Source organism: Panthera onca, chromosome A1, assembly GCF_046562875.1.
Source record: "Panthera onca isolate mPanOnc1 chromosome A1, mPanOnc1 haplotype 2, whole genome shotgun sequence".
Classification (NCBI taxonomy): Eukaryota; Metazoa; Chordata; class Mammalia; order Carnivora; family Felidae; genus Panthera; species Panthera onca.
Window position 1 is genome coordinate 31,355,667 of NC_138339.1, and position 25,801 is coordinate 31,381,467.

The 25,801-nt window shown below is 38.3% G+C and overlaps 2 protein-coding genes across 13 annotated transcripts in view; one reads left to right on the forward strand and one right to left on the reverse strand.

Annotated features, from left to right (window-relative positions):
• Nucleotides 1-3,629, forward strand: part of OSMR (oncostatin M receptor) — a 53,792-nt gene extending 50,163 nt beyond the window's left edge. For all 4 annotated transcript variants that reach the window (XM_060637629.3, XM_060637625.3, XM_060637626.3 and 1 more), the window contains exons 16-18: nt 450-531; nt 1,040-1,112; nt 1,448-3,629. In XM_060637629.3, coding sequence (XP_060493612.3) covers nt 450-531; nt 1,040-1,112; nt 1,448-1,975 — 683 coding nt within the window. In that variant the 3' untranslated portion in view covers nt 1,976-3,629. The remainder of the gene's footprint in view (nt 1-449; nt 532-1,039; nt 1,113-1,447) is intronic.
• Nucleotides 3,630-5,966: 2,337 nt separating this feature from the next.
• The window catches only part of RICTOR (RPTOR independent companion of MTOR complex 2), a 122,834-nt gene continuing 102,999 nt past the window's right edge, over nt 5,967-25,801 (reverse strand). For 6 of the 9 annotated variants that reach the window (XM_060637615.3, XM_060637619.3, XM_060637621.3 and 3 more), the window contains 9 exons: nt 24,371-25,379; nt 24,017-24,088; nt 20,675-20,852; nt 19,844-19,928; nt 18,857-19,090; nt 12,815-12,970; nt 12,358-12,481; nt 10,681-10,819; nt 5,967-10,565 (listed from right to left, as the gene is read on the reverse strand). In XM_060637615.3, the coding sequence (XP_060493598.1) occupies nt 10,491-10,565; nt 10,681-10,819; nt 12,358-12,481; nt 12,815-12,970; nt 18,857-19,090; nt 19,844-19,928; nt 20,675-20,852; nt 24,017-24,088; nt 24,371-25,379 (2,072 nt within the window). In that variant the 3' untranslated portion in view covers nt 5,967-10,490. The remainder of the gene's footprint in view (nt 10,566-10,680; nt 10,820-12,357; nt 12,482-12,814; nt 12,971-18,856; nt 19,091-19,843; nt 19,929-20,674; nt 20,853-24,016; nt 24,089-24,370; nt 25,380-25,801) is intronic. The other 3 variants (XM_060637617.3, XM_060637622.3, XM_060637616.3) reach the window with 3 other exon arrangements.

Sequence of the window (25,801 nt, forward strand, 5' to 3'; positions counted from 1 at the left end):
GGTGGATCACAGGGGCCTAGAGGGCAAGGCAGGCTGTGCGTGTGCACTTAAAGCAGCTGCTCGTGTTACAGCTACTACCAGCCCATTGGCCAAACCTAGTCACGTGGCTGAGCCCCAAGTCAGGACACAGGGAAGTACGCTCACTGTGAAGCTTTGGCAGGGGGGGGGGGGGTAATAATTCTGATATGGGGGCAGGGGGGTGAAGAATTGGGAGTAGTGATCCGGTCTCATAGAGGAGGGACCAAGTCCAAGTCTAGGTGTTGATGGCGAACGGTCCCTGTGTTGGTTGGGAGGTGGAACCCCCCACCCCATCAGCCAGAATTCAGATCGAATCTTGCATAACTAGACCTTTGAGGATTAATAACTATGTAAAATTACTCTCAAACTTACCTTTGTTCCTTTGAGGAGGGAAAAGTACTCAGGAAAATTTTCTCTGTTTTCTTCTCCAGCCCATATACTGATACGTGTCATACTCCCCATGATTTTCTCCATTTTGCTCATCATGATCTTATGCTACTTGAAAAGTCAATGGTAAGTGCGTGGGGAAGATTTTATCTAAGAAGAAAGAGAAATATCTAGAAAAGAGTTTAATAAGATAGAAATCACACGGAATAAAATGAGAGAAGGTGCTACAAAGGCGAAGGACAGAGACTTCGATGAAAATGTGAAAATTCTGCTAACATTTTTGCTTTTCAGGTCGAGACATAAGGCAAACAATAGCCGTTTGAAAAGATTGCAAAGCCTGTTCAGTAACGCTAGTTAATATTATGGTATTTCACGTAGTGTGTGCTTGGCAGTATTCTAAGTGATTCTGAGTACTTTGCCTCCGGCTCATTTAATCCTCTCCACGCCACTTGTAAGTAAGAGCCTTATCTCCGTTGAATGGATGAGAAGATGTAAACATAGCGGAGTTAAATAGCCTGGCCAAGGTCCCACAGTCAGTGATAGAGCGAGGGTGAGAACCCAGGAAGCTGACTGCAGACTTCTCTTAACTATTCACTATATTGCAAAATTCAGTCTAATTTTCACTGTTTTCTAGGATGAAGGAGAAGTGTTACCCTGACATTCCAGATCCCTACAAGAGCAGCGTTCTGTCATTAATAAAATCCAAGGTAAATGCTGGGAGACTACGTATACCATGTATCTGTTAAAGACTAATTGAAGGTTAGGGGTGTGATAGTACTTTTCTAGACTTCCTTAGAAGATATAACAGCGACGGCCACCTCGTCTCCCAGGGCTGTGAAATGGGTGAATGGAGCCTTGAGATTTCTTCCATCGGGGGAAATCCTTTGGTTAGCAACAGCACCTGCAGTTAACTTGTGACTAGGACAACACACACACAAAACCTGAAGCCCTGAGTGCGTTTTGCATATACTTTATACACACACACACACACACACACACACACACACACACACACAATTTGCATTTCTTTTGTTTGTTCCAGGAGAACCCCCGCCTAACAATAATGAATGTCAAGGACTGTATTCCAGATGCTATTGAAGTCATAAACAAGCAGGAAGGCACTAGGAAGTCACTGACAGAAACTGAACCCACCAAGCCCACCTACCTTTACCTCCTCCCAACAGAGAAGAGCCACTCCGGGCCCGGCCCCTGCATCTGTTTTGAGAACTTTACCTATAATCAGGCGGCTTCTGACTCCGCTTCTTGTGGCCACGTCCCAGTAACCCCTAAAGCCCAGCCCCAGCTGGGACTGTTGACATCATCTGAAAATGGACCGAAGGCACTAGGAAAAAACTACGTCAACTCCCTGGGAGAAATACCAGCTGGAGAAACTAATTTGAATTATGTGTCCCAGTTGGCCTCACCCATGTGTGGAGACAAGTCCAGTCTCCCCACAAATCCACCAGAGCCAGCACTGTGTTCAGAGTACAAAACGCAAATGGCCATTCCCATGGGTCTGGCCTCTCCTCCCTCGATTACCCTCTTAGATGAAGGTGAGCACGACCACTAATCAGTATGTACCCGTCGCATGCCTTTCTGCTACACAGACACGAACAGGAGGCTCGGCGGCACCATTCTGTCACCAGATGCCTCGGTACGTAAACCCACCGAGCGGTCACGGCGGGGGGGAGTGTGAGACCACTACGGTCCGGCTCAGTTTGAGAGGTCAGGAGCTATGGAACTTAGCACTCCTCCTTGGAGCAGGCTTGCCGTAGACATGGCAGGCTCCTGGGGACAGGCTCCCCTTGCTGGTGTGCTCCAGGCCCACCTTTCGAACAGCAGGCCTGGAACCTGACATAGGGATAGACCCCAGACCCTCAGTACTGGCCAGGGGGGCTGTGGTCCCACAAGTTCAGTTTTTAGTGAGGAAATTTTCCATTAAGCTTTACCCCCACGTCCAGTATCTTTAGGGTAAAGGAACTAGATTTAAGGTTTTAATAAAGGCCACAGAAGATTCGATACTAGAGCATGAAGTGTCAATGTTATTCCGGGTGTGTTTAATGAAAAAAATCACAGACGTTTGAGGGTAAAACAGATTTTAGACTTGCCTTGAAGTGATGATAATCTGTAGTTCACCGATGCAGTAAAATGAACTCTTCTGGGGCACAGACCTTAGAAAGGTAGACACGTGAATGATCAGGAAGGTCCCAACTGCCTTTCCACTGAGCTTATTGCATGCGAGGCAAGAGCGGGACTGGCAGGGACTCTTGACTTACTGTCAGGATAACAGCACTCCTACTTGGTAGACATCAGTCTTTGACCGTGAGTTTTGACGACTACCTCCGAATAGAAACGAGAAAATGTTATTAATTCCATTCACATTTTCTGGTTCCTCTTTTTTTCAAGAACTACTATACAGAAATGACCTGTTCTCATTTGGCACCCTTTGGTCTTTGCAATGGTCTGGGTCAAGAAAATACCCTCACTGTCTTCATTTATATTCCTGTTATGCTAACATAATGAATAAAGTGCACCCCCATCGTTGGGCATGGTTTAGACGTAATTGTAAAAAGCTCTATACAGGGTGGGAAATTCTGTATTCGCTCAGCAGCGGCTTTGTCTCCTTGAACCAGTATGTACAAGGCACCGGGGGCATAGCGGGCATTCCACACGTGCCCGGTCCTTTCTCTGCCTTCTGCCCATCGGTGCTTTACGTTTATTTACCATGTTTTAAGCAAGCATGTTTAGGAACTCCTCGTTTGCTGTGCCAGAAGCGACAGCGCCTCCGCCTCTGGTACCGAACGCCCTGCACTGTGTCATCGGCACCACACAGCCAAGACTGAGAGCAAAAGACGCACACCTCCAAGTAAGGTGACTGCCAACTGGCCGAAATATACCAGCACAAGCAGGGCTTCTGTTCAGGCTTTTCAACCTTTTCCTTACACAGAACTGAACCTTTTGCTGGAGAACTGGGCATGTATTCCTAACACTGTAAAAATGAGTATCTTGAGTAATCTAACAGCTTTGAGAAGACTTTGGGGGCCAGTATTGTCATCACTTAGACTCCTTGCTCCTTTCTCATGCAACTATAAAAGAAATGGCAATGGCAGTGAAGACAGATTTGTAACTAGTGTCTTTCATATGGATTTTCTTTTAAAAATAACCCACAAAACCTTGAAGTCATTTTTGCAAAAAAGCCTTAATTAAACTATTTCGCAGCTGCATTTTGTGTGTTCTCTACCTCAATGAAATGAAAATCTAACAGTAAGTATAGCCAGTAAGTCACCTCATGAGCTCACTAAAAATGTAAATTTGGGGATAACACTCCAAACCTCATCAGAATCTCCATGGCTTGAGACCTGAAATATGTGTGTCATCAGCTCCCTTCCAAGCATTTGGATGCACACTCAACCTTGAGAATCATAAAGCAAAATACCAACAGGAAATGTGGGGCTACATAACTTAATGCTTACAATATCACTATGACTGCAGTTTTGGCTATAAACATTCTCCCATGTCCGGAACACCAAACGCGGTCATATTTAAAGCGTTTGTCAATACTACGTGGCGTCTTAACAGCATTGCTTTAAGCAATGTTCTTCAGAAACTCTGAAATTTGTATTCATGTGTCAGAATTATTAGGATGAAAAAAATACTCCTGGAGAATTTCAAATGACAGAAAAGTATAGTAAGTTTAACAAACCCTTATGTACATCATCAGGCCCACAGCCACTAACCCACGGCTGTTTCAGTCCATCCGTACCCTTATCCGCCCTCCCTCCTGATATTTGGAAGTGAATCGTATGATTTCATCTGCAAATATGTGTGTTCCTCTAGATAAGCTCTACTTTTCCTAACATAACCGTGAATACCTTTAAAAAGAACTGTACCTAAAGCCGCATTAGTAACACTTCCTTAGAAATATCAGGGTATTTTGATGGTGGGAAGCACTGGTGTTAATGATCTATAAATACATCAAACTGGAGAGCAGTCCTCAGCTGCCTGCAGGGGACCGTGATGGTTCAGGCTGGGTGCAGGGACGCCGCCACACCAAACCACGGACTCGCCACCAAAGGTGCTTGCTCCCAGTCTAACACCTGACTCGCGCTGATTCTAACGAAACTGATCCCCCACTAGAATGTGTATTTACTGAGAAGATCAAGTTGAATTAGACAACATCTAGTATTTCTTGTAAGAGCTCCATGGAAAGAAAACTGGCTTTCATCGCAAAGAATTTACAAAACATATTAAACATTTTGCATAAAGAACCTTTAAAAACCCTTGAAGAGATACAACAGAAGAGAAAATGCCTTCAGAATGAGCAGTTAAAAGATATACAGTAACTATATTCAATTTAAAGCACCAAGCAAAGGCAGTTGACTTGATCCTCTAAGATAAGCATTAAAGAAACAAGCTTTAGTATTTCTTTTTTTCTAATCAATGCAAAAGTAGTTGCTATGGTCTGAATGATTGTCCTCCTCAAAATTCCTATGTTGAAATCCTAACCCCCGAAGGTAACGGTATTAGGGAGATGGGGCCTTTGGAAGGTGATTAGGTCACAAGCCTGGAGCCCTCACGTACTCGGGATGAGTGTGCTTATGAGACCCGGGAGGGCTCCCTATTCCTTATGCCACGTCGGGCCACAACGAGAATTCTGGGGCCTAGGAGACGGCCCTCCCTCGACCATGCTAGCACTCTGGCCTCAGCCGTCCAGCCTCCAGAACCGGAGAAATAGACTTCTGTTGTTTGTAAGCTACCCAATCTGTGGTGTATTATTATAGTCGCCCAAATGGACTAAGACGGTATTTTATTTTTGAGTATTTTTATATACCAAAGAGTCTTCTTTCTAAATGAAATAAACTTTCTAAAGTTTAGGTCTACAAAGATCAGCTGTATGATGATTATTAAGTATGCTTTTTTAAAGTTTATTTTGGGGCCCAAAACATGCACATACAGAAGGCAATGGGAAAACGATACACAGAAATATGCCCAAGAACCAAGTTATCCGAACAATCTGTTTCTGTAAGCGAGACTATCGTACCACACATAGTCAACTATAACCTAGCTTTGACCTGGCTTCGTCATTGAATTTTACTCTCCAGCCTTGGTAATTTCCCTTGTGGTATTTTCTTTCGCCACTAGGTGGCTATATGATACCCTATCTGATGAGGACAAGTTTCTGCAGGAGAAATCAAATACCTTCCCACAAAAAGTCATCATCATACATACCATCATCACTTATCTTGTATATTTCCTCGAAAAAGTTAGAACTGTTTTAAAGACAGATCCAGTTTTTCAAACCCTTTACAATGAAGTAAAAAAAAAAAAACAAAACCAAACTATAAAGTATTTGCTTAGATTATGAAGAATGTTTTCTAAGTCTAGATATTTTAAAACATTTGGAGTAGGCCACTGATGTGTTAATGGAACTAGACTCTTATCTGTAGTACCTAAAAGTCATTTTTACCGGGCGTCACACGTATCAGCCATAGCGGCACTAATTCAAATCAACGCAATTCAATCCACTGATTGTTTTAAAATTTCAAATAGAACAACACAGGTTTTAAGAATTTTAAGTACATTTTATTAACAATGTATCCCTTTGATAAGATTATGCTTCAGGAGGCTTTTAATGCCCTTGACATAAACTGTACACATTATACAAAAACAAGAAAACCACACACACGCGCGCGCGCGCACACACACACACACACAATCAAGGTGAGCAAAACCATTTGGGGACACACCTTCTTTAAATTATACACAACTCAATGAAATATTCTTACGGAAAATATATAAATACTTTTTCTTTCTATGTTACAGTTGTACAATATAAATCAGATTTCAATGTCTGTTCAGTGACCTACAAACACCAGAACCTCCAAATATGTAGCAGCTTATTACTAAATAAAAAAAGAATATCGTGTGGTTAGGGAGCATTAAGTCCGAGATTTTATTCACAATCCCTTACCACTTACCACTTTTCAAAACTAATCTACACCATTTGTTTTACAACGCAGCTTCAGGGTTTCTGCCAGGCCAGTAATGGAACATTTTTCAACTACTCTCTACGAAAAATTTTTATCTCCCCGCCTCTGCCCCAACGCTTTGTATATTTGTGCTAAATCAACCAACTTAGTGACAAAATTATAAGGTATACTTTTTGGCATAAATTATATTCTTCAAATTAAATATTTTATAAAAAGAATCAAATAAGATGTGCAATTAATGCGTGTTGTGGCATAGCTATCCACCTACATTACAAAAATACTCCAAAGGGGGGTGGGGAATCCACATTCTGTGTGAGTCATATAAACCTACTATGAATGAAATCTACTCTGGAAACCTGGAACTAAAAGAAAGAATGTTCCTAGAAAGATTCTCACAGATCTCAACGTTGTCTGATAGACACTGCTATCCATTTCACTAGTACGCTTTTATAAGGAAACTCTCATTGTAGTGATACTCTGGAAATGAAGCTGGTAATAATGGATTTCCTGAACGGGGAGACAAGGGAGACCTTCCCCAACCTACATTTTGGAAAACCTGAAATGTTCTTTCATCCCATCAGTTCTTCTCCTAAAACTCTCTCAGTTAGTTCTACCTTCTCTTTTTTCCCATGTGTATCGGATTGTTGATCTAACACTGGAAGCATAAAACAAAAGGGGGAAAACCTTCCTTCCAAAGGACTTTTCCCAACGTGGTTTACAAAGCTAATCTCACACAAAATTAGCACCTCACTCTTACCATGCAGAAAGGACTGTGGTTGTAATCTGGACAATTTGATGGGTTTTTTATTGCTCAATGATCTGTGCTTTAATGTGGGGATAAAAGGCATCTTCTGAATGGAATGAAAAAACAACTTATATAAAGAGCAGTAGACAAATCAGAATAAGCACTGACGCCTCACTGTCGAACTTTACCACCGTGATGTGCCCTGAAGAACTCAGCTTTAATTACCTCAAGCCCTGGATAAAAGAGCTGAAGACTATTAAAGCTACTATATCAAAAGAACTTGTACACATGATGTTAGAGTAACTGGCATAATGATGTATATCGATACCTCCAGAGAGCCTCTACTTTAATGTCACTGTCTTACAGAATGTACTTATGCTACTAATCTTTATTAGAAAATTTTTTATTAGGGAGACATTTCCCCCCTTCAAATCTACCTAGGCATAAATAGGAAATAAAAGTATAAGAAATCTTAGACCATATTTAATTATCAATACTAATTTCTAATTTCCTTATTTATCAGTATTTACTTTAGTATGTGAAGCTGAAATCTGTTCTTGAAAAAAAATTTCAATTAGAAATAACAATTCACTTTATAGTTAGATATTCACAGCTTACAACAAGCACAACTGCCCAAATTCCTCCCAATTATTCAATAATTACCAATAGTACAAATTTATATGGACTAAGATTAATTCTAAAATCTCAAAAAAACTACAGTATTGACATTATTTTGGTACTTTATAGTCTGGTAGTTACCTATTATTTATAGATGATTTTCTCAATTATTTCTATTACCACTGACACCATTCCTAATCTTTTCTGCTATAATTTAAAATTTTTAAATACTAAGTTAATCACTTGGCACTGCATGTGAGCATTTTGCATCATAAAAGTCTTTTATACAAATGAGTACTTGAAAACATATTAGACCCATCAGTGAAACATGGATAAACCAAATAGCACTATACATTTAAGTACAGACTTTTTTTTTCCCTTAGATTACTGATAACCACAAAACTCTGTCTCCCCAAACTAAGTGCTATAGGCAATTACTATAATGCATACATACATGTCTTTCAAAGTAAAAGTCAAACAACAACAACAACAACAACAACAACAACAACAAAAAACTGTTAGGCTAATAGTAACAAAGACTTCATTCCAGGATGGATGAGTGAAATGAGGTCCAGGATGGGGACAGGTGTGTGTGTGTGTGTGTGTATGTGTGTGGTGTGTGTGTGTGTGTGTGTGTGTGTGTGTGTATGTTAAGAAAGAATTACTATTAACTTTTGAGGGATTAAACCACAGATTTTATACTCTATATTAACTGAGGTAGTGTTTAAAATGAATGTCTAAAATATGTCAACCCCATCATGAATGAATAAGATTACTAAATTACCTCCTTTGGAGTTTTTAACCACTATTTGGTCTAATATCTCTGACATTTGGTTTCTGGAAGGCAGTTCAATCGTCCAAGACCAAAGACCAAGGTGACAGGCAACCAACGTTCTTAAAAGTACTGTTAACATTTAAATAAACACTTGGGTTCAGTGATAAATTAAAGTGAAAAACAATATTTTATTGTCACTTGGTTTTACGAGAGCAAATCCGAAGAACCACTTCTGAACACGAGCAGCAGCCTGCAGCCCTTCTCTGCTGTGACGGTGACGCTGCTGCACGGTGCACGCGAGAACGCACCGGACGAAGCGCGGTCAAGAGGCGTTATGAAGTGAGATGAAGTGCTTCATCCCGGATGGAACTTTCAGTGCCAGTAAATTAAAAAAACAGAAACAAAACAAAACGAAACAAAAAACACAGTATCTCTGTGAGTTACGTTTCCTAGTTCACAGGGTTCTTTACAGAGATCTCAAAGAACAAGCCCGTTATAAAAACAATCTGTAATATGGGAAAATATTCATCAAGGTACTGTGTGGCAAAGCTGATGTGTAAGTGTAAAAATGGTATAAACAAATGAATTAAAAAAGGGTCCTAATCAGTCCAGCTGGATTTTTTTTTCTATTATATATAGACCTCAAAAAAGATAATCCTTTCATTTACAAGCATTCTAATGGTGATGGCCATGCTATTTTTATATACAAATTTGCATATATGTTTAATTCCTGTAAAGATTTCCAAATATCTTTAAACATATACAAATCAAACACACAAACAAAACCTTGCCCTCATCAACTTAACAGCTTCACAAATGTGATAAAGGCAATTGTTGTGTTGATAAACTCACCTATCACCGCATTTAGTTTGTGCAAAACAAGAACACTGATATAAAAATTAAATTACTGCTGCTTTAAAATTTGGTACTTAAGGCTTTTCACTACAATTTTTAATCATAATTAAAGTTTGCATTAATGATTTTTTTTTTTTTAAGGAAATATGGCTCTTCTTTTCCCACGGAATGTGTAAATCGGAGGCAAACTTATCTCTTCCTCAGGAAATCCCAAGTGTCAACTTACTGCCTTCTTTTGCTTTAGGTCTCATTTAATAGTGCTCGCTCTGGTTCCTGTTTCAAATGGTGATATGGGAAGTTGATGAAAATGACAAGTCCACTGAAAACATGTGCATTCTACAAATGGGAAATACTGAATTATAAAATGATGTTCCGATACGAATCAAGAACTGTAGTGAAAAACCTTAATTGGTTCAGATAGCCTATAACAACACACTGCAACAAAAGTGAAGAGACAGAAAACAAACAAACTGTGATGCAAGTCTAGTAACATCAAAATAACTTATACAAGTTCTGGGTTGTTGAGGCTCTTCTTTTGCTTTGAGGTTGCAAACCTCTGAAGTAGTGTTACAAACATTAGGAAAGATGCGGAAGGGCCAAAGTTCCCGCTCTAATACCAGCAGTTCTCGCACACCCCGCTGTGGTAACGGGGTGCAGCCTCAGAGACACCGATTCCTGGTTTCCACGAATTAGTTAACAAACAAGGCATCTTTAGATTTACCCTAAAAAAAGAATTCAGAAATAACTGTGTGAAGGGTGCTTCTGCATATCCTATTATTGTTCCACTGTGGTTACGCTCTTAAAAGGAAAAAGTAGAAAACCTACGTAGGTATTCAGTGCTTGGCTCTTGCATATAATGGTAACTAAAATTCTTAAAAGTGTGGTAATGAACAGCGAACCCCCAGAGGGCTCAACAGGGACAAGAGGAAGTTGTTCCGGTTGGGGAAGTCCGAAGTTCCAACTGTGCGTATACCAGTGATCGCTGGAACAGAAGCTACTCCTGTCTTTGCCGCCCGGTCAGCATTTTCTGAGGCTTTTTGTTAGGAACTCTGCAAGTCTGAGTATATATGGCGTCCATCTATGCACGCGATAAGCACCGAGGTCAGGACTCAGCAGCTGTGTCCACTGCAGGTGGCTTTGGTGGTGCTGCCAGCACAGCCTCTGCTTCTTCATGCATCTAGGAGAGAAGTGGTGACTTGCTGGCGTATCAACAGATACAATCTGTCCTTTAACTTATCCAAACACAGAATTATTCTCGAAAGGTAAACTTCCTAAGTACGAGTGCTACTTACTTGTAAGAACTGTACATCTTGAAATAATTCTTGTATGAACCTCCGACACGGAAGTCGAAATGTGCAGTGTGAGAGCAAATGAGAAACCTCAGAATAAAGGCAGATGTCATCAAATGTTTGAGGATACTTCTCCTTAATTCTAAAACCGAAGAAAAGATGATGGTGGGATAAAAACTGTAAAAACAACTTACCTATTTTTCCACCAAAATATCACTTTTTAAATGTTTTTCCTCTAGACATTGATTCGATGGCATATTGGCCTAAGAATATAAAATATTAAGTATCCCTAGCTCACACTTAAACTAGACATTTTAAGTTTGGGGTTACCAGAAATACTCTTTTTCACTAGCATGAGAAATTGCAAAATTTATTTATCCACCTAGGATGACTTAACTATTTTCAAAATTAAATTTTTAAATAGAAGTAAGTTTTTGGTTAAGTGTCCTACTCTTGATCTCAGCTCAGGGCTTGACCTCAGGGTCGTGAGTTCAAGGCCTATGTTGGGCTCCACGTCCAACTTAAAAAAAAATAAAAAGAAAAATGGAAAGAAGTTTTAAAAGTTAGTTTGAAGTTATTAATATCCTTAACTGGGCTATCTCTTTCTATCTTCCACCTTCTAACAGTGGCTTTTAACTCAGAATCAGGGGTGGGGTATGCGGGGTAATACACAGGCTAAAGACCCGCTACTGCTAGAGAGTGTGTGGCCGGAAAGTCTGCAGTAGGACCTCTGTGTTACTGTTTTTTTTTGTTTTTTTTTTTTTTTAATTTTTGAGAGAGTGAGACAAAGTGAGAGTGGGGGAGGGGCAGAGAGAGAGAGGGAGACACAGGATGGGAAGCAGGCTCCAGGCTCGGAGCTGTCAGCACAGAGCCCGACGTGGGGCTCGAACTCACGGACCGTGAGATCATGACCTGAGCCGAAGTCGGACGCTCAACCGACTGAGCCACCCCGGCGCCTCTGTGTTCCTGTTTTTTTAAAGGCCCACAGGAGACTCTGCACTGTGTTTCTTGTGAGGACCACTGCTTTTTAACAGTGCAGATCGAAGATGGTAATGGTTCAATGTAAATTTTCTTTTATCATGCTGCTCTGCTTTAGAAAAACAATAAAAATTCTGCAACTTGTACTACGAGAAAGAGGAAAAATAGGGGGGAAAAATTAAACCAAGAAAATATCACTTGTTTTTGTATAGGTCCACTTATCTTAAATTGTTCAGTCTCACAATTCCCACCCTTTCTTAAAAATTATTCAAGACCCCAAAAAGCTTATTTTTGTGTGGGTTACAGTCACTGTTAATTACCATATTAGAAATTAAAATTGAGAAGATTTCAAAATATACATTAATTCTTTTAAAAAATAAGCCCATTACTTGTTAACATAAACACATATATTTAATAAAAAGTATTTTCCAAAACTAAAAAGTAGGAAGAGTGGTATTGTTTTACATTTTTACAGATCTCTTCAAGTCCGGCTTAACAGAAGATAGATTCACATACCTACTTCTGCATTCCATTTGTTACTGTAATACATTATTTTGTTTGAAGTACACGAAGGAAATCTAGCCTCACACAGATATACCACGCAGAACTATGGATGTAAGCTAATTAGTCTAACTTTTGAAGTGTTTCAAGGATCTTTTTTACCCTAAAGAGCAGAACAGAGAATACTCATGGTTTACTTACGTTAAAAGCCCAGTTTCATGACATTTAGTTGAAACTGAACTACTCAAATTAATGACTAATCTCAGAACTTCTTTACGAAGGAGTATGCGGCACATTGGTGTATCATCTGGAATTGTTTTAACACCTGAAAAGGCGATTAAAATATTTTATCTTTGTCACAATAGAAAATGATTACAACTCATGAAATTTGTTCTTAAACTAAAGATCTAAGACAGAGATAAACTGCGCATAATCTACTGATCGTTCTGGAAATAAAATTCTAATGCAAGAAGCCAATTAAAAGGACACACCTCAGCAGCTGATACAGGTGACTAAATACAGGTACTGATAAGTACACCTGACTAAAACAGGCTTGCCACAATTCTGAGATAACATCAATTAACATTATTTATCAACAACAACCACAAAACGAAGTATAGTTTTACTAACAATGTTTGGATTTGAATCTGAAACTTACCTAACAACAATTCTGTGCTTTTGGTGCTGCTGGCTGAGCCTTCTTGAGACACTCCATCACTGCATCCAGAAATCCCTGAAAACTTAGAAGGAACCACTTCTAAGGGATTATGGATAGTCTGCTCACACCAATCAGAATATGGAATGTCTTGAAGGTCTGAAGAAAAAATTAATTATTGCAATTAAAGTATCATTATAATGGCTTAATTCCTATGCTTGCATTATATACCAGAGAGGAGATGATTCCTTTTAATTTCTTTCCAATTTTCAACATTTTCCATAATGATCTTGGAAATAAATTCAGACTGTTCAGATAGTGAAATTTGTTAAATTCTAAAGATTTTATACATAAATTTTCCTAAATTACAAAAATAACATAAAACTAGTGATTAAAGAATTCAAATAAAGACATATATAGAATAAAACATGAAGGTACCTTATCTACTCCCTCACCCATGACTCCCACCCCCAAACTAAATGCCTCCCTAAAGGGAAATATGGTTAAAAAGTTTGACATATATGTATCTTTAAGATCTTTTGCTATTTTAAATTTCTTTTTCTTATTCTTTGGGTGTGTTAAGTAAGATTATACTATACTATTATTCTATGACTTGCTTTTCTCCCCATTTAATAATTACCAATATAAGAATCATACTTCCCTGGGCTTATCATCAGTTCATTCCTTAGAATTAAACTTACTACCCTTCCCATGCACTGCTAAGGTACTCCTAGATGGGATTTTGAAGTCAACCAAACATCTCAGTGTTTCTAAGATGACATTAATTTTTTTATTTAAAATTTTCCTGAGCACTTAAAGTGATTAGGGCAAATGGAAATCGGGAAGTCTTTGGCTATCCTCTTAGGGAGTAACACGGGTCAACCTATAAAATCATACAACCTTCGTACTATAAGACATACTGGAAATTAATTAAGGCTCTCATCTCATGAAAGAAAAGAAATTCAGAGAAAGGAGACACACACTTAGCCAGAAGGTAAGAGCTCTTGACAGATGGTCCAGTAGTCTTTCTACTATAGCACGTTGTCACAGTACAGAAAAAAAGCCCTATTTTTAAAGCCCAGGAAACCAAACCAATGTCAATCTCCCCCTATGTTTTTTTTTCCACAAAACAGATATCACCCCCTCCTCTCACCTCTAAGCACTTCCTAAGATTACTATTTACATAATACTAAGCAGAAAATGCTTTGGTTCCTTGGAAAAGAAAAGTTATAAATTGGCGTAGTTTTAAAATTCTGGTTATTAAGGAAATCATGTGTCTTTCAGCCACTTAAAATAACACATGCTACTTCATCATTCATGGATTTAAAAAGTAAAACTATTGCCAAAAGATTTGAGAACTAAAGATGTACTTAAAAAGCAGCAGTGCCAAAGGCATCCAAATCGGTCAGGAGGAGGTCAAACTTCACTCTTCGCAGATGACATGATGCTCTATGTGGAAAACCCAAAAGATTCCACCAAAAAACTGCTAGAACTGATTCATGAATTCAGCAAAGTTGCAGGATATAAAATCAATGCACAGAAATCGGTTGCATTCCTATTCACCAAGAATGAAGCAACAGAAAGAGAAATCAAGGAATCGGTCCCATTTATAATTGCACCCAAAACCATAAAATACCTAGGAATAAATCTAACCAAAGAGGTGACAAATCTATACACTGAAAACTATAGAAAGCTTATGAAAGAAATTGAAGAAGACACAAAAAAATGGAAAAAGATTCCATGCTCCTGGATAGGAAGAACAAATATTGTTAAAATGTCGATACTACCCAAAGCAATCTACATATTCAATGCAATCCCTATCAAAATAACACCAGCATTCTTCACAGAGCTAAAACAAATAATCCTAAAATTTGTATGGAACTAGAAAAGACCCTGAACAGCCAAAGCGATTTTGAAAAAGAAAACCAAAGCAGGAGGCATCACAATCCCAGACTTCAAGCTATACTACAAAGCTATAATCATCAAGGCAGTACGGTACTGGCACAAGAACAGACACTCAGGTCAGTGGAACAGAACAGAGAACCTAGAAATGGACCCATAAACGTATGGCCAACTCACCTTTGACAAAGCAGGAAAGAATATGCACTGGAATAAAGACAGTCTCTTCAGCAAGTGGTGCTGGGAAAACTGGACAGCAACATGCAGAAGAATGAACCTGGACCACTTTCTGACACCATACACAAAAATAAACTCAAAATGGATGAAAGACCTCAATGTAAGACAGGAAGCCATCAAAATCCTCGAGGAGAAAGCAGGCAAAAACCTCTTTGATCCTGCCCACAGTAACTTCTTATGCAACACATCTCCAGAGGCAAGGGAAACAAAGGCAAAAATGAACTATTGGGACCTCATCAAAATAAAAAGCTTCTGCACAGCAAAGGAAACAATCAGCAAAACTAAAAGCCAACTGACAGAAGAACAGAGGGTTACTGGAGGGGTTGTGGGAGGGGGGATGGGCTAAATGGGCACGGGGCATTAAGGAATCTACTCCTGAAATCATTGTTGCACTATATGCTAACTAATTTGGATGTAAATTAAAAAAATAAAAAAATAAAAAAAGCAGTAGTGCTGAATAACCAGGTAAGAGACGAACGTGTTATTTTAGACTCAGTTGATGAACTCCCCAGGGACTATGATGACAAAATATTCCAGCACAAGAACAGTAAGAAATTTAAACTATATTCAACTGACATGTTTCTGAAAAGTTATAAACTTTTATGTATTTCAGCCTTCCCTTTAGCCAGCGATGATAACTCCTAACATGTCTAACCTGTTAGAATCACATCCTATCTCTGAACATGTCATCCGTTCTCATTTAAAAAAAACAACAACTCATTCTTCTAAGTACACTAGAACTATATAATTGCACGAACATCTGTGAAGGTGGCAGAAGCAGAACAGGATGTTAGCAAATACCCTCTTCCAACAGCCTTTCCTTTGAGCTTTACATGTTTGAACAACTGCCAGACCAGATGTTCTAAAGAATGAAATAAGCTCTAGTCTTGATGCTCCTTTAAAATGGTCATTAAATAGTACAGGGATTAGTTTTTAGTTATCTGCCATGGACAATACGGATGTCTTCTTTCTGATATACAAAATCTTCCAGGTGGCCTACAGGAATGCTTCTGAAACTGTACTGTGCACATGAACAACCTGGGAATCTCGCGAAAGTGCAGATTCTGATTCTATGTGTGGAGTGTGAGATTCTGCATTTCTGACAAACTCGTAGGTGATGCTGATGCTGCTGGTCCTCTGACCATACTCTGGGCAGCAAGAGATCTGCAGGGCCAGGTCTCTGCCTATCTCTCTAGATCATACATCCTCTTCCGTCTTGCTTTCTGAGCTCTATTCACACAGGTGTCTTTTCAGTCCCTCCTACTTCCCACGTACACTCTCATAAGAGAAGACCTTTGCTCAGACTGTTCACTCTCTCTTCAAATTCTCTATATGCCAGTCTTTACTTTGTTAGCTTCTATTCATTTTTTAGACCACAGCTCAATAATGACTTCTTCAGAAGTCTCCTCTTTGACTTGCCTATTTGGTTGTAATCCTTTGCTAATACCATGTACCTACCCTTGATGACACTTACTACAAATGCAGTGTTATATTTACATAATCAATTGATCAAGTGACTGATCAGTCAATCCATTCATCCATTTCTTTCCCCCACTGAACTGAAGCTCAGAGAGTGTAAGAACAGTGTGTTATTTTTTGTTTTCCTTCCCTCACAAAAGTTTTCCTGGCATCTAGTTTAATGTCTGGCCCACGGTAGTGGCATAATAAATATTATGTTGAGGGCATGAATGAATAAAAGTTCGGTGACTTTTTAACCATTTGGCCTTCCTCCCTTCATGCTTCTGAGATGGGTATCAGTAACAAACTGCAATCATTTCCCAGTTCAGATTTTTCCCCTGCTGTTCCTTAGAAACACTTCACGTCACTGGCGCACCAGCTGAGAGGCTCTGACAGCTATGCCAAGGTGAGCACCTTTCTGCTTCCAGCAAGTGTTTCACAAGTCCCAAACCCCACGATGCTCTCTGCCGATCACTCTCCCAGCTACAGGTCACAAATGGATTAAATTAGCTATGACTGTCTTCTGACTAGGTAATTGGAGGGCTGGTTTCCCTATTTCTTGTTTGATAAAATTAAGTAGAAAACAGTATAGTAAAATCCATCGTAACTGTTTCCTAAGTGTTTGATGAATAAGTATATAAATGAAGCAGAACTTGCAGAAACTAAAATATCATAAACGATGTAGAGCCAAATGATTTAAAACCACACTATTTTCTACCGTGTATAATACATCAGAACAATATTGCCCAAACCTCTCACTCACAGGAAATGAGAATAATTACAGCACACTGGGGCCCTGGACAGGGCTGTTCACAGTGGAAAGTGCCTAGGCCAAGGGTTTGTCCAAACCCAGGCCCTAGGGGGCATGGAAACATTAAGGGAATTAATTAACTTAGCATACCCATATCTTATTTATGGTGCATCAGCATGCTGCAACCCATCAGTTGGAAAGCTCTGAATCAGACTATCAAGGAGAAATTTAGAAGAGTAACTCAGAGAACTTTAGTTATGACCAGGTTTTTCTTGATTGTGGCTAAATGATATTCACCAAGAAAGGATATCTATGGAAACACTTTAAATGCTCATATAAACACATATTAATTTGAAGTTGCTAATACAGATGGTCCTCAACTGATGACAGGTCGACTTTATGATGGTGCAAAAATGATACACATTCAGTAGAAACTGCTTCAAATTTGGAATTTAGATCTTTCCCTGGGCTAGCGATCTGCAGTATGATCCTCTCTCGTGATGCTGAACAGTGACAGCGAGCCACAGCTCTCGGTCAGCCATGTGATCATGAGAGTAAACAGCTAATACACTACAACCGTCCTGTTCCCACAAAGCCATTCTGTTTCACGTTCAGCAGAGTATTTAATCAATTACATGACGTACTCAACACCTTACGATACAACAGACTTTGTGTTGATGATTCTGCCCAGCTGTAGTCTAACGTAAGTGCTCTGATCATGTTAGACTAGGGGTGCCTGGGTGGCTCAGCATGTTGAACGCCCAACTCTTGATTTAGGCTCAGGTCGTGATCTCGTGGTCGTGGGATTGAGCCCTATGTCAGGCTCTGCACTGGGCGTGGATCCCGCTTGGGATTCTCTCTCTCCCTCTCCCGCTGCCCCTACGCAACAAGCTCTCTCTCAAAAAACAACAAAAACAAAGACAAAAAAACACTTAAAACACAGAAAACAAAACAGTGATTGCCAGAGGAGAGATGGTGGGGCCAGGGGTGAAAGAGATGCAGAGGATCAAGAGCATACCTATCACGATGAACACTGAGTAATGTACAGAATTGCTGAATCACTGTATTGTACACCTGAAACTAACATAACACTGTACATTAACCATACTGGAATTTAAAAATATTGAAAGAAGACCAGAATTGTTGAATAATTATATTGTACACTTGAAACTAATAGAACACTGTATTTTACTAATGTTAGAGAAAAAAAGGGGGTGTGTGGGAGGCTCAGATGGTTAAGCCTCAGACTCTTGATTTCGGCTCAGGTCATGACCTTGCGGTTCTTGGGTTCGAGCCCCATGTCAGGCTCTGTGCAGACAGCGTGAAGCCCATTTGGGATTCTGTCTTCCTCTCTCTCTGCCTCTCCCCCACTTGGCTCTCTCTTTCCAAAATAAATAAACATTAAAAAAAAAAACAACAATAAAAGACAACAGACAGATCACACAAAGAGTCTTATGTGTTGGGCATGAATAGCCAGTTAAAGAACTGTCAACAGACTAATCCCAGAAAACAGTATGAAAGATGAATTGGAAGGGGCCAAAACTGGAGACAGAGACACTAACACTCCAATAGGAAATGATGAGTGACTGAACTAAGGCTAGGGTAGTAAGAATGGAGTAAGAGGGATGGTCATCAGAGCTGGGACATGACTTGTGACTGGAGCAGACTCAGATGACGTGGAAAAGCTCATAATCACTCACCTGAATGACTACATATTGCACTTAGTTGGTTACTGGGCTGGAAACCCAGAATTTCGATACAGACACAATAAAGGCAGTTATCATCTGTATGTTCCTGTAATCCAGTGTCTTCTGTACTTTCTAAAAACAGAGAAGCATCTGAATGGATCGAATTCATTATTTCTGTAAGACTCATCTGTTGTCGTAGCAAGTGAAAAGAGTTTTTTACAAGACCTCCAGTTCCAGATGGAAGACCTGTGCATAAGTAAACATGAAACAGAATCTGATAAAATCAATGACATCTCTTTCAAGGTACCTCAAACTATGTGAATTTTTGAAGAAGAAAAACTAGGGAAGAAAATCAGAAGTCTTTCCATGACTCAAAATCTAATTTGCTTTAAATTAGGAAATTAAAATTAGAAGATATGCTTATATATTAGTTTCATATGAAATTCTAAATAGAAGATGGAAAATTAAAATTATACAATTAAGGCATCATTTCAATTATTCTCAGTATTTCCATAAAGAAATGTAATAATTCTAAGTCTAAAGAGGTAATTGTTTAAAAAGGATCAAGATTATGACGCTTTAATCTGTGGCTGATATGCATACATTCATTAAAATCTTACAGTTCAAAACAAACAGAGATCACGTAAAATATATTTTCATCTCTTTTCCCCAAACCTGTTTCTTAGACCTTTTGAAAGAATTAGTGTTGCAAGTTTTTCACGCATAATTTTTAAATCAACTGATCCAATTTTTGTCTTCTTGAGAGGCTTAGTTGGAAGAACACTTTAAGCCCCTCATAAAAATAAAAACATACTGTGGTTTAATTTTAAATTAACGCAATTATTTTGGTATAATTTTTAAGCTGACCCAAAAGTAAGTATATCTGAATTTTTAATGTCATCCTACTAAAAATATTTTTCTTTATATCAATTTTGTTTTAAAAACAATTTTCTTTTTAATATAAAGAGGAGTCTCAAAAGAACTTAAACCATGCATTACCTCCTGCATCATGGGCAAACACCCTGGCACCTCGATCATCATGTGGAGGTATGTTTTTTGTCTGAAAATAGGGAATATCCTTTACCTAAAATAGATAAATTATGAAGAAGTTCACTTTATGAATATTAGCAAAATTAAATTAAATGCAATCTTAAATAGAATTACTATAGCACATGAACCTACCACAAAAAGTTCACTAAAGAAGCTTAAATTACCAACATCTGACAAAATAAAATTCTTAAAGTCCTTATTTATTCTTGGTAATTTCAATAAATATTGAATGATTATTTTAGAATTTATCTAAAATGTCTTTAGACTCCTGAGCAAATGCGTCTTCTTCAGTACCATCTACCATGGAGATATTTGTGAGTATCTGCTGGGATCAGGGCCACCTTATATACTGGGCACATGCGGCAGCCTTATACAGGATACACAGGTTTAAAAAAACCAAGGAATGTACTGTGAAACGTCCACAATGTTACATGTGAAAAAACACACAAGGGTAAGTCAAATGTGACTAAAAAGCAGTTAAAGTTTCACTAAACTTCTATAGAGAATATACCGATAAAGAAATAAAACAAGATGCTGATTTGGTTTGGGAAGAGAAGGAAGGATCATGTTCCGGGACTTGAAAATACTGAATTAAAAAGTACAGAATAGTAGAGAAAGGTGAAACAGTTTCCATCATGAAACGTCTTTAAACAAAACTGCCTTAAAAAATGATCTTCCCCTAAAACAGTATTTGCTCGAAGATACAATTTCTAGTAAGGAGTCACAGGGTATGAAATAATAGGAAACCAACTAGTAAGAAAACAAGAGGACTTATGATACCTGGAATATGTCATTGATGTCTACTGGAAGAGCAAGACCAATATAGTCATCTGAACTACCGTATGTTGCACTGGACACCATGGATCTCACTGACGAGGATCGCTGCAGGGTATTTTGATTAATAGGACTCAGTAAGTCTTCTTTATCTAATGACGCATAACTTAAAGCTTTCATGAACCTACAAAACCGTAAAACAAAAATCCACTTGCATTAGTTTCTTGATTTGTAATATTAATCAGATACAATTTATATGAAATTATAATTTATTTTTGTAACTTCATAAAAGATAAGTAGCTAGTCAAGTACTAAACAGTGCCATCGTTTATTAAGAGCATAAAAACACTTGAAATTATTTAGCTGTTACAAAATGACATACAAAAGATCATCAGTAATGAGACCGTTAGGAAAAACAACTGCTATGGCCTCCCAGGTAAAAGTGTCAAGGTGGGCAATTAGAACTTTCAATATCTAGAAGCAAAACAAAACAAAACAAAACAAATCTTAGAAGTCACAGGTATGATCCAAGGGTTATCTTCACAATCCTTTCAAACTACAAACTTTGCTATAAGTTAACTAAGGGCATGTCTATTAACTCCATTTAACATTATTTTTATGAAAAATAAGAATAAACACTTATTGTGTGGCAACAAGATTTATGTAACACAGAAGACAGACACAAAACAGCAATAATGTTATCATTTGTAAACATTACAAGATAGTCTTATTTGAAGCACTGATACTTCCTCAAAGCACGCCTTACTAGTGATGCCATAATAAATACGGTATGCTGATATTTCCCTAATATCATGCATCTTTCTCATACAGATTTCTTATTCATGCAACATCCATGCCAAAATATTTAGTAGGGGCCTGCTTTGTTTATACAAGGCACTACACAAGGCTCCAGAGTTAATGTACACTGGCATTCAGAAACCCAAGTCATTTAAAATTTAATAATGTAACCTGATATTTAGAAAAATTATTTTATAATGCATACAAAATAAATCCTTCATAAATAGTAGCTATTAAGATTATCATAATAAAAACCACTAATTTCTAATGTCCGCTTAAAAACCACTCATAGTTGAAACTGACAAATTTCATAACATAGGTCAGCGGTTTTTAAATTGTATTCTGTTAAACCTCTCGTACTCCATAAAACTCTTAAAGGAGTACTGCAGATAAAGGAAGGAATTATTGGATCACTTGCCCTCCCAATCCCTATCTCAACTAAGTAGATCCATTTTAATCTATTATCCATATTGGGTTTCCATAGAAATGCTTTTGTGAAGAAAGAGTTTCTCTACCTAAAACGCAACATTTGAAAAGCTTAAAGCCACTGATCTAGTCCAAATTCCATTAGATAAGGCAACTGAGGCCTAGATATTCCAAAATTCATGAACTTTACTACATAGATTCACAACAGTGAGCAACTGAAGTCTGCCTGGTTTCGTTCTGGATTGAGGAAGTTTGCAAAGCTGCTGAATTCTAGGCAGATGAGACATTATAGCATAATTTATGAAACCTTGTTCCTTGTTCAAGCTCATTCACTCAGTGCCAGGATTAGAATTTAGGATTAAGGATTCCTAATCGAGTGTTTGTTGTATCATGTCCCAAGGAGACATCTCAGTGAGATATGATTTTTTAAGACTGTTGGATTCATGCCATCCATTATATCACAGGTATCTACAAGCCTGCTTTTTTAATTTTATGAGAAAAAAAAACAAAAAACAAAAAACAAAGAATAATAATCCTTCTCAGCCTGGCTTCCAAACTGTTATTTTAAAGTAAACTTGTAGTTACCTTCCATCATTTTCATTTTCTCTGAACGAACTCAATAAAGGAAAGGGGTAGGAACACAATTTTACCCCCATGGAACCTGGTACATAGCAAGTACTCAATACAATTTGAAGAACAAATGAAAGATTTGATGAACGTGAAGTTTCGTTATGCTGTCATGCCTTCGCACAAGCTGTTCCTGGCTCTCCTGTTTTTTTCTTGTTTTTACTTATTTCCCTCCCAAGAAATTAAAACACCTAATCATCCTTTATAACACCAATAACTTCACATTTTACTCCAGGAGTAAAATTCCCAAACCACCTTCTCCTGGTCTAATAGAGAATACAGGAAATAAGATTCTAAGAATCCAGACTGGTTAGGAAATAAATGATCTGGGGTAGCTGTCTTTTTCTGGTCTATTCTTATGAATATTTAAGCAGTACAACTTTCTAATCTGTGCTTTCAACAATTCGGATAGAAATGCCTGCTTCAATGACACATAATGAACAGGATGCTTCAGAGTTAATGGTGCTTCGGTTACTGCACTGAGCTGTGAGATGGTGCAACTCTTACTGCTTACTTTGTTGTGCTATGTTTACTGCCCCTGCTTGCTGTGCTGGTCTTTGAGTTTTCAAATACTTTATTGTAATATAAAAGTTTCCTCCTTTGCTATCAATTTTATCAATTGTCCTTTCCTGTTAAGAGTGTTCTACCAGTCAGAAGCTTTTCATTTTTGCTTCCATAGGCCTGAAAACCTGATATCCCTGCTTGTTAGAATAAGTATCAACACACTCTGAATTTGGGTCAGAGGTACCTTATCTCTTTTGAATAAAATTCATGAACCTCACTGCATAGATTTAGACTAGTAAGCTATTAAGAGATTTTCCTGTGTTTGTTCTGATTGATGAGGTTGCTAAAGCCAGGTGAGTTCCTGGTAGATGAGACATTACTGCATAATTTATAAAATTCTATCAAATGAAATACAATTTATTACTGCTGCAAAGGAACCCCTTCTACTAAATGCATTGGCATCACTGAAACAAAACTGCTTAATAATATCTTAATGTTCTGAAGAATTTGGCTGTATAAGAGCCAAATGGGTTACGTAAGGAAGTAACTACCCATGATGATGATGATGATAGGTGTCAGGCACTATTCTCAGCACTTGACAAATACTAATCCATTTAAATGAATGTAAATTAATAACCGAAAACTAAGAAAGTTTTTCGAAGTAACTGGCCCAACAACAAAGAATGGGTACAAAAATCTTTGCCAACAGTCAAATTTAACATTGCCTATCTTTTAAAGGTAAAATCAAAGTTGTTTATTTTGATCAACTTGATCTAATCTTTAGATATGGCACAGAAACTCCCTACATGTTCTTGAGTGTAGGCAAACTACTACTGCTGAATCCTCAGAGCCAAGGAATTCATTTAATGTTCATTAGGTTCCTACCAAATAATCACAGCTACTTAAGACAAAATGAAAAGAATTTCACTGAAATCTGTCGTTACTTAAAAAAATAATAGTAAGGTCAACTTCTGGAGCCTTAAATTGACCTACCTGAAAAGGTTGTTTGTTATTGTAGGTCTTAAGCTCCTGATTCCCCCGACATGCTTCTTTTTAAAATCGATCCTTGCAGAAGCGAGAAATAAAAAAAAGCTTGTGACTTGTGTGTCCTTGAAAAGCATGTATGTTTATTTTCAGGGCCTAATAGAATTTCTTTTCCCCCCTCGCAGCTGCAAGAATCCATTTCAAATCATATCGGGTAACTAGGAGCTTACAGCCTACCATAGTAAACAATTCTAATAGGTCGGTTCTGAGGCTGATGTAGATGTAAAACCTGGCTAATGCTTTCCATTTAAGCCTGTTAAAATGCAACCGTTATTGTTCATTTTTAAGTGCATATCTGCTCACCTGCTTGGTGTTAACCTGGATTCAAAGCTGTTGGCCTTCATGGTGATGGTATCAGTAAATAGCACATCTTTTGCTGGAGATGCCAAAGCTTCAGAGTGAGATAAGGATGGATGCATTCTTTGCTGCTGTAATCTTTTCAGTGTAGCGTAGCCAAAGGCGTCTCTAGAACTTGTGTAACTAAAGTTACAATCTGCTAGACTTTTAATTGTAGCAATAGAGGGTGCTTTAAGGGACTGTGCTCTTCTAGGAAGCGTATGAGAAGAACCTGGAGGCACCAGGGACACTGAGTTTGATTTGGAGAGAGATAGATGGTTAGACTGTGGCGTCAGATAGTGGCTTGTCTTAACAGTTTTAGTACTTACCACAGTACTCATACTTCCACAGTCTGTGTCCACAGTCGTAGCATCCACACCTACGGTCTCTCGTGAAGGACTGGAGCTCATTGAACTTATTCCACTTGTTGTAGTGTCTGTATTAAAGCTTTGGCTACGTATCTTCATATGTGAGCTTGTTGAACTTTCTACAACTAATCTCTCTCGGCTTGTGTTTTCTCTGTGATTCTCTGTACCAAGACTCTTGGTGAACTTTAAGTCATTCTCTCCAATGCTTGGAGTACTACCAGCGTCTTCAATGTGCTTATTCCCAACGAATGAAGTTTCTAATTGCAATGTTTTCTGTACTGTGGACATGGGTGTGAAATCATCACTATGGTTAAAGTCGACACTGGGCTCCGTAAGTGTTCTGATCCGCCTGTTGTTTGTCTTATTTTCAGATGACAGTTTCCCTCCTTTTGGATCACTGCTACTACGATGTTTTTTATTAGGCAAAGTAAGCGAATTTAAGATACGATTCTTCACAAGTTTACTAGAAGCAAAGAAAGGGAAGGAATTTTTATCCTTTATAGGTCCAGGCCGATCATAAAATGCTGGCTCTGTGTCTTCACTGATGTCAAGAAAAAATGTACTAGTAGAGCTGCTGCCAAACCGGTCATCCTCCATTATGAACATACCTATGATCAAAGGATTGTCAATAAAAGCACAGAAAAAACAACAAACAAGATCATAGCAGCTGTTAGTGATGTATTTCCAGAATTTTTTGTTTAACAGTCATCTGGGGAAAAGATGTCAAAAATAAAGGGTTAAACTGCTGAGAAGCCACATAAGAACTTCTTGAGACCAAGTGTCTGAACTTGAGTGAGATGTGAAATTATGTCATTATGAGGATCTTCGGTTATTTCCAAAGAAAAATTACAGGATTCATTATGGCACAGTTTACATGAAGTGTGTTCTTGTTTGGCTGTTTATTTTTTTAATGTTTATTTATTTGAGAGACAGAGAGGGGGAGAGGGGGAAAAAGAGAGAGACAGTGTGCACATGCATGCACACACAAGCACTGGAGGGGCAGAGAGACAGGGAGAGAGACAACCCCAAG